The sequence below is a fragment of the Papilio polytes genome, unplaced genomic scaffold (assembly GCF_000836215.1).
Source record: "Papilio polytes unplaced genomic scaffold, Ppol_1.0 DF822400.1, whole genome shotgun sequence".
Classification (NCBI taxonomy): domain Eukaryota; kingdom Metazoa; phylum Arthropoda; class Insecta; order Lepidoptera; family Papilionidae; genus Papilio; species Papilio polytes.
The window spans coordinates 147,366-157,587 of NW_013526804.1; the positions used below are offsets into that span (position 1 = coordinate 147,366).

Here is a 10,222-nt window from a genome sequence, read left to right on the forward strand (position 1 = left end):
TTTACGAGAAATAAATAATAACCCATATATTAGGTAAAAAATCCCAACCTAAAAATAAATGTCAACTTACCAAGGTCGTATAAATTCTTGGTGGTCGATTAAAAGTGGTATAAAATTCCAATTCCTTTTGAAAACCCACTAATATACATTATCTTACTAATATTATAAATGCGTAAGTTGGATGGATGTTTGTTAGTTTGTAGCCTAAACTGCTGAACGGAATATCGAAGAAATCTTACTATTATAGTAAATGTGAGAGTTTGGATGGATGGATGTTTGTTAGTTTGTAGCATAAACAGCTAAACGGATTTGGATGAAATTTGGCACAGATATAGCATAGCCTGGAAGAACACATAGGCTACTTTGGTTTTTTTATACCACGCGGACGGAGTCGCGAGCAAAGGCTAGTTTAACATATGTATAATGTATAATGTACAGGATAGTCTGGAAGAACACACAGGCTACTTACTTTTAATAATCTTTTAATTCCCCGGACGGAGTCGCGGGCGAAATATAGAATAAAATAAAACGAAAATTGGTTAGTTCACATATATATTTATTTTTAGAATTGAATATAATTTTACCAGAAGGATAGAGAAAGATTCATCGAAAGTGTTCATAGTCATACAATAGTGGAAAAGTGGAAAAATATTAAAACTACAAATATTAATTATTATTGTCGCCTGTATGGTTTCTGTTATAATTTTAAAATGTCAGAGATACGCTAATTTATTACTTAAAAATGTATTAAATACTAAACAAAATTATAAACTTAAGAATAAATAGAAAGTATTCAATAAATCATGGTCATATAGATCAACAAGGTTACCTGACCTGGTGAGGGAACGAACCCAAGCTGCCAATATCAAAAATTGTACAAAACTCTCGTCGTTCTAAAACTTATCATGTTTATTCATGACATCAAATCCTGTCTAAGTGCATTGTACATTTTTTCTCACAGAACAAATTATGATTAGTGTCTCGTTTGGATGAGGGATCCTTAGAACACATATTTTTTAATTGTCCGAAACTTAAAATTCACTTATATGATATTCTGCCTACCCAAATTCCTAGACCCATTAATATTCCATTCTTGCTAACCTTAGTTTACAGCCCCCTGGTAAAGGTTTTATTTAAATTTTTAATTACCAATGATATTAAACTGTAATTAAAATATATAAATTGTGTATTAAGTGTGTAGTATAGTAACATTGGTGTTGTCCTATTACAGTGCCTCGATTGATATCATCAGCTACCGGTCATTTGTCAATCACACTGGATACCGTCTATCTAGTTAACTGCTACTCAAAATTTTAGTCTTGTTTTATATACTTTCAATTATCTTCAACCTTGACGTTGGCGAAATCATCGAAATAACGATGGAGTCCGCTAAACATTAAAAGAAGAAGAAGATTAGTGTCTCCCTTACCAGCCCAAATAAGCTTGTCACAATAATTATCTATTCATGGGTAACATTGATAATCCTCAGATCACGGTTCACATATGTGTAAATCAATAAACCGATATCAGTTAATTTCAATTTGTTAATATATTTGTAACAGCGTAATTAATTTACAGTCAAACTCCCGCCCGAAAGGCGCGCTATTCTACGTCTGAATGACATTGACAGCTGTCATAGGGATGGACATGTATGCAGATAATCTAGTGTTGTGCCGATTTTCTTCTTAACATTACGATTTGCGTTTCGAACTTAGAATTTGACAGCGGCTCATTCGCTCACATGTTGAAAAGATGTGAACTGCAAATTTAGTTGGTGAACCGTAGCTCAAATTTTCAAGTCTATATTACCTGTACTATTAACCGATTCAAAGCTGTATACACACGTAAAAAATGTTTTTCTTCGTTGCGGCAGTATAAACTCATGGTTATTTATATAGATAGAATATAGCGAGAAGATATAGTGTCAAAAGTGCAACAATTATTAATATATAATATACTTTTAATATCTAAATACAGTATAAATAAGACTATGTACATAGGAGGCTAGGGTCAACTCTCACTAAACAGGTACTATGTCAGGAATTACTAATAGCTGTTGTAAAATGTACTGAAAATAGTTAGTATTCATTTTTAATATGTTTCTTTATTAATAAAATGTTTTTAGACGATAAAACTATGTTCAGTACATTTTATAATAGCGCAAATTCGAATCATTTTAAAAACTTTTATTCTAGAATAGTCGATTCGCACCCTTATATTATTTTAATTTTTTAATATATTTATGTCATATTTCTAATTTATAAGCTGATTGAATAAAGCCTTAAATTGTATCCTTTAATATAAACAACAAATTGGTGTTGATGTTTTTATTTTTCGGTTAATTCCCCATACCTTTGACTTTTAAAAGACAGGACCTGGCAAGTGCCTATTCACTTTACCGAATAAAAACAATCAATTATGAACTTGGTCATTTGTATGTAAATTTTTGAGTTTTTGTGTTTAAAAAGACATTTAAATTTTACATGACACATATGTGTGATTATCATCTTCAAACTAAATTACGGCAAGTAATTGGTTCAATGGCAGCTTGCCTAGTCCAATTCTCTTTAAAAAAAGATTCAGAAGTCAAAGATTAACAGCCTTACAAGTGCAGTATAAAGTTTAACTTAGTACAAATATTGCTTATACTTAGTCTATTCCTACGTTTAACTTTATACCGCGTTTATTTGTAAGTATGAATGATATATGAATTGGGTATAATACATTTCAGTCGCTTATTACAGTCTTACTTAAGGCTCGTTGAAAATTATAATTTTATTTTGTGCTAAAGGTGTGATGTCTATAGGTGTATGTTGCCCTGTTAAACAACATGTATAAGAATACTTTTCTCTCTATTTTTTCGTAGAGAACAAAAGAGATGGCACTATTTTTATACAGGTGCTAAGATAGTAGAGCCATAAACAAAAACGTAAAGATTAACTCGACACTAACTTTAGACTTTAGTGGGTAAGTATTAAGATGCGTTTTCGTGTACATTGTACGTTGACGACTAATATTGTCATCTTTGTTTTGTCAAAGAGTAAGAAAGGGATGACAATATATTAAGAGATTATCTACATTGGAAAGGTTAAAGCTATTTCACAGCCTTCGACTCTAAAGGAGTGCTTTTATACATATTTATTTAGCACAAACAACTAGCTATATTAAAAGTAGAATAGTGTAGTGTTGTTTTAAATATGCACGCATATGACTTTAATATCTCAAAACTAAAAAACAGAGAGATACATAGAGCAGATATTAATTTTTTTTTAAATCTTAGTAAGAATATCCAAGCATTATTTAGTTATAATCTGTGCTTAATTTTTGACAGATCAAGGTCCTTGAAATGCATATTTTTATTTAAATTACATAATACAAGGCTACTAGTACATTTTAACAAACATTAAAGGATTTAGAGTGGTTTTTTATACCTCATATTGTTTATTAAAATATGCTTTTTTGAAAGTGAAATAGGATCATAAAGTGTGAAAACTTACAATCCTAGACTTCATGTCTAACGCGACAGATATCCATGGCTCCTTGGTAAACAATTGTAAGCCACAATTTTACGATTTATTTTGTTATTATATAAAATTCACTTGTTAAAAATTAATTTATATGTTTGAAATATTAAAATTGTGTCATTCGTATTGATATTTAGTCTTGTACAATTTCGTTTCATACATACGATAGTTTACGAAGGAGCCATCGATTTCGTAAAAGTAATGATTAAAATCTATGCCTAATTATATTCAATATTCCATTAAATGGTATATATTTTATTACAAATTGATTTTATCAATCAATACTCCCGTTATTGTCGTCGGTTCTGTTTATTTTTAATCTGTAGTAAAAAAACAATCTTCACTTTTTTAAAACGACTGCCATCTATATTGCCAGTTACTTATTTAAGTTATCAGATATACTTAAATATTCAAAATCCGTTATTACTATTATGTAGATTTTTATAATTAATGAACTATGAGAATGAAAACAGTAATCATTAGATTATTCAAATTAAAAAAAACAGACAAACTGTTGCATAGATAGAATATGCAAATAAGTTTGCATTATGGTGCAAAAGATGAAAAAAAAAAAGTTTAAAGGTTGCAGAGCATCTGCATTTGCAAATGTCTATGGCCAGCGGTTATTTCAATAGATTTAGGTGATTTTTTGTCACCTTATGACATAAAAACTGTAACATTTGTAGGTTATAATTATCATTAATACATTATTTCATAGATATCTGCAATTATTTTTAATATAGATATAACTAGCAATTATTTAAATATAGCTACTAAATGTTTTGGCAGTGATTGATTTTTTTAGGAATACAAATGGCTGTAAAATTTGGACGGTTTGCCCTTTTTTCCCGCCATGAATTGATTCATAGATTAAAAACATTTTGCTGAGCAACCTTAATGTAAAAATCCAATTATTGGACTAATATTTTTCATCAATAAAAACTAGCCATAAAACATAATAATTATGGAAGTGTAATTTTAAAAAAAGGAAAAAAATAAAAATCAGTAAATAAAAAAAAACATTTACTATTAAATAAACACAAGACTGAGTTGCCTTAAAAGAAAACACACACATATTTGTTCTTGATTCAATGAAGTTTACATTTTTACTTTTTTTATTAAATTAAAGGCCAGTAACAAATTTATAAAACAAGTGTATGAATTACTTTCCAAAGAAACCTTATTTAAAAAGTTTGAAATGATTGAACACTTAAAGATATAATTTTCATAATAATTATGGGAAAATAATTACTTAATAGAGTCAGTGTTTCAGTCTGTCAAACTAAAATGTTAATTAACTAATTGTAAATGACGACTCAAGTTTTACTTTATAAAGCTTTCTAAAACAAGAACATTTAAATTGAGAAAAAGAGCAAAAAAATTTTGAGAAATTTGAAAAAAAAAACCACTCATGTACAATGAAAAGTCAACAGAAGTTAAGTTATTTTTAAGATTAGAAAAATCAAATAATCCATACATTATTGTATCTACAGTACAAATTGTGTAAGAAATTTATCAATTAATTATCATTAAAGTTACTACAAATAGCCTCCAGAATCTATTTCTTTGGTGTGGAATTTAAAAAAACAATAAAAAACAACATACAGATGAAACAAATGCAGATGAAATGAGTAAATCAGACTAGATTATTTGTGTAGTATCAAATAATTCATTTTTTGTCACTAATCAAATCAAAACTATATTTATAAATCAACATATTGTTTAAAATATACAGTTTTTAAACATTTCTCATGATTGTCAAACTAAAGCCTTTTTTTCTGTCAGCAAAATTTGAATCGTCATTCCAAAATTAAACTAATCGAGGTAAAAAAAAATCTATTTTATCTGTGCGTTTTAGCAATCATATTGCAGTCTGTTACTTATACTAACCAGCACTTTGGATAATCTTTACAAACTTAAACACTACACATAATAACGCTTTTCACTGCCTTATTTATATGCCATCTCCATTTTTTTCATAGTCAATGAGATAACATATTTGCATATTGCAGTGAAAACTCGCAGTTATATGACAATCTTTACCAACAATAACATTCCTTAAACCATCAATACATTTGAAAACAAACTCTATATTATTGCGATTTATATCAGCTTTTAAATATTACATACAAACATGAACAATCCATATAATTGTTATATATAATTTCTATGTCATACAAATCTGAAACTATCCATAGATTTTAAACCAATATCTATTTCTATCGCAAAGTATAATTTACCTTTTACAGTAATAATATATAAACAAGATAAAAAAGCATGTAAATAAAAAATTAGTACTTTCATTACCTTTATATCTCCAATTAATTCCATTCCACGCTCACAATTCCATAATTCACTTATAAAATACACTTCAAAATTCACATTTCACTTCACTAGTCAACACAACTGTGTAACAGTCACTTCACAGTCCTATACATCTTGCTAGAATGTTCCAGAACATTCCAGCATGTGTTAGTGACCGCTAAAGGTATAACCACATCTTCAGTGACACCAAATCCCTGAAGGTGCCGGAAATTGTGATGCCAGACACGATACCAGTGACCAACATCGCACCGCCTATCATGCCAGCAGTTGAAGCATGCTCGGGGGCCACAGTACTGGAATAAACATTAAATTAAAAAAACTAGTTCACAATGCCAGTAGAGTAAAATCATTGCGCTGGCCTGGTATACATTATACCATATAGAAACATCATACCAGCTAATGTCAGTACTGGCAATATTGTACCAAGGTTAAGATTTTAATATTTATTTATACTGAGCTATAAATTTTAGCGCTGGATTACAACTGGAAAATTTAGGCATACATTGGAATTAACACAATAATAATAGTGGTTCACAATTATGCATTTGTAATCTAGCGCTGGATTTGACTACTGGACTATAATAATGTAAACTAAGCATTACTTTGTAGTAAAATTAATAAAAGTTATAAAAACAGTGTTAAAACCAATCAATTTCGAAAACTACGGTCACTCTTTTTTTTAAGAGAAAGAAAAGGATGGCAGTTTTTTATTTCGGTAAAAAAAAATAAAATTAACATCATTGCTTTCATACAAATAGATTACCATGTACTAGAGTAACATAACTGCAAATAAATATGCAAAGATTCTAAAAATACATAACATGAGGACAGGAGTTATTTCGCCATTTTAGCGAAATTGGTTGTTTGCTCGAATACCAATTACTATACTAGCTTTTACTCGCGACTTCGTTTGCGTAGAACATTAATAAAAATTAAAAAAAAACACTGTATCCTTTGATACAAAGTACCAGGATAGCATAAGTTTGCATATACTCACCCACTGACATACATCATGCCGAGCGAGCTGCCGTGCCCGGAGCTCCAGCCCAATAGCACAGCTAGTAGCCAGTACAACCAGTCAGCTCGCACCAGTACTGGCAATGTGCGCTCGCCGGGCAAGTAGTTGCATACCAGGAACAAAGGTATAAACGCGATACGGAGTGTCGTAAACACCCATAACCACTTAGGATTTGGCTGAAAATTAAATAACTATATTAGTTAGCTGTTGCTCGCGACTATGCCCGCGTGTAATAAAAAAAATAGTAAAAACATAGCCTATGTTATTCACTAATAATAACAGTGCAAGAAATTTTGAAATCGATCCAGTAGTTTTTGAGTTATTACAATTCATACAAAAATCCGACAATACAAAAATATCTTCTTTGTAATATTTGTATAGATTAGCTGTTGCTCGCGTTTTCGTCCGCGCGGAAATAAAAAAAAATGTAAATTATTGGTGTAACAATTTTTGAAATCAACCCAGTAGTTTTTGAGTTACTTCAATACATACCAAAATAAAAATCTTATTTTTATTAAGTATAGATTAAACACTAAAAAATAAATTAAACCAATAAAGTATTTTATACTTACAAATTGCCAAAAACTAGCAGTAAGGTTTCCGATCATTGCCAACAAGTTGAAAGTCAAAAAGCACGTAAGCCTCGTGAAGTTATCTCCGAGGAAACCCGGCGTGATTGGTTGTACCTCTGCAAAAAAGTCAAATATGATTCCTATGAAAAATGTGCAAGTATGAAAATACTAAAAACTAGCTTGGTGAAAAACTAATGGTGAAAGAATTTTTTTAAAATCGGCCCAGTAGTTTTTGAGTTATTTCAATACATACAGAAATTCTAAATTTTTTCTTTACAATATTAGCACTAATAGGAAATTAAGTTAAAGTTATGACAAGACGGTTAGAAATATAAATTTCCTGTCAAACCACAGTTATAAATAAATGAATAAATAAATTAAATTAAATAATGTTTAATCCTTGTCAACACTACAATTATAACAGTTACAATAATTATTACAGTTAGAAGAGCCTTAAAAAATAAAAAAAATAGTTGATTAATAAAAAAATACTCACTGGACTGTACTTCAGGGAACACGGACAGTGTGACAAAGAAGATAATGAATATATTATAGAGTTGTATCCAGGCTTGTTTGAATATAGTGGCGTACGGCGTGCGCTGCTTGTCCGGGCTCGCGTTCTGATTGGTCGCCGCTAGCGCCGGGTTCACGCGCATCGTCCTCTCTTGTAGCGTCTCATGGTAGCGGTAGAATCTCTGAAATGTACAATAAAAACTTTTTATTACAGCGCCATCTATGTTTCGTGTAAATATAACTGCAAAAACTAAAGTTCATTGGTAAAATAGTAATTACTAAATACATTTTTTGGAAAAACAAACTTATCTAAGTTTCCATAGAGACCGTTTTAAAGTTTATTTAAATATGTAACACAATTATTATAGATTTCTCATATTAAATCCACACTAAGAGTCTCCCTCAGTGACCATTAAACATCTCAGAGTGGAAATAAATCTTAAAAATTAATAAAATCAAAATTGTAGCGAAACTTAGGTGCACACAAGTTTATTGAAGAAACCTGCATGTGTTTTAGTGAAGCATTTATTTTACCCACTGTATATAAAATGTGACGTCATCGATGTAACAATTACGTCACTGCGTTGGGAAGTGGGATATGGCAACAATGTAACATAACATTAGTAGGATGCATACCATAGCATTACTACGTAAGCCAGTTTAATTCTATATATACTCGAGACGTTGAAAAACTTTGATAGCGTGATTCAGAACCCACTTAAGAACACTTTTTGTGTATGTTTCAATTTTTTTTTGCCTTTCAATTTAATTTTATCAAATAAACTGTTTAATTTTCATAAATAATTATTTCGGAGGTTTTAATTAATTTAAATTAGAAAATTTATTTTAACAATTATCAAATATTATAGACTAGCTTTTCGCAGCGATTTTGTTTGCGCGGAATTAAAAAACAAAAGTTTTATCTATGAGTAACATAGGTTATGTTTTTATATTACGCGGGCAAAGTCGTGTTTTTTAATTTGATTTAAGTCAGGCTTTTTAAGGGATAAATGTCATACAAATGCGTTAACTTACGTTCAATGGTAACGCGAAGTATGTATCAAAGCAGATGAGCAGAACAAACATTCCAGCTATAAAATAATATATAGCTGAGGTCCGTTTGCTGGAAGTGAAGACATCAGAGAGCCACTTGAGAAGAGTCACCAGCGTGCCGCAGATGTTGGAGCCGAGTACCACAGCGCCTGTGTACTGAGGGGGTAGACGGGCTGCTACACCGTACACTGAATTCTGGAATACCGCGTTGAATGCTGGAAATAATAATAATTGTATATATTAATCTTACTAATATTAATGGGAAATTTTAGATGGATATTTGTTAGAGTTCCCTAAACTCCTGAACAGATCTTGATAAAATTTTGCATAAATGAGGATAGTCTGGAAGCATATATAGGCCACTTGATTTTATTATGCTTAGTAAGATTTTATGAGGTGTGTTAAAAATACTTTTTTTTTCATACTCAATATCTATTTTTAATTTTTTACCAATCTTTGAAAATAGATGGCGGTGCAATCAATTCTGTCTGTATCTATACGTATTATTATAAAGAAGAATGATTTGTGTTTTTGGATTTTTGTATGTATTGAATTAACTTAAAAACTACTAGGGTTATTTCCAAAATTGTTTCACCATTAAAAAGCTACGTTATCTGTGAGTAACATAGGCTATATTTTTCTTCATTATTTTATAACAACATAGTCGCGAGCAACTAGTAACTATATTTCACATGTTCCAGTAATTTAAAAAACTTACCATTTAGTACAAAAACTGTACAAATAGTGATCCAGAAGAATACAACTGTCCAGTCAGTGCTGTCTACCATAGCCAACATGACTGTCACCACAAACACCATCACTTCTATGATCAGCGACCATACTATACGTGTAGTCAAGTTACCACTGAAAATAAAAGAAAATAACTTATTAGGACACTTATCTATACTTCTATAGTGATATAATAAAGCGTAAACACACTACTTCGTGGCGTAGGATGTCAGCAATGACAGCATATTTTTGTACATTTTTTTTAAAATGGCCCTACCCTTACGACACACTTTCCGCTATATATTTTTACGCTATTAAACTTAGGGGGTAGATAAATTGAAAAAAAAACCTTCATGTGGGTAAGGGAACATAAACTACAAGCTGCCAACATTAAGGAATCAAGATTATTATGATAACGGTAATATTGCCATTTGAAATTGGGAATTTGACAAATGTAAACAATAAAATAAAGTTTTTGAATAATTCTT

General features: G+C 30.3%; 1 protein-coding gene across 1 annotated transcript in view; it reads right to left on the reverse strand.

Moving 5' to 3' along the window:
* Nucleotides 1-4,534: 4,534 nt before the first annotated feature.
* The window catches only part of LOC106106128 (equilibrative nucleoside transporter 2), a 26,469-nt gene continuing 20,781 nt past the window's right edge, over nt 4,535-10,222 (reverse strand). The window contains 6 exon segments of the mRNA XM_013286666.1: nt 4,535-6,142; nt 6,847-7,043; nt 7,440-7,555; nt 7,936-8,134; nt 8,988-9,220; nt 9,724-9,962. Of these exon segments, the coding sequence (XP_013142120.1) occupies nt 6,007-6,142; nt 6,847-7,043; nt 7,440-7,555; nt 7,936-8,134; nt 8,988-9,220; nt 9,724-9,962 (1,120 nt within the window). The 3' untranslated portion in view covers nt 4,535-6,006.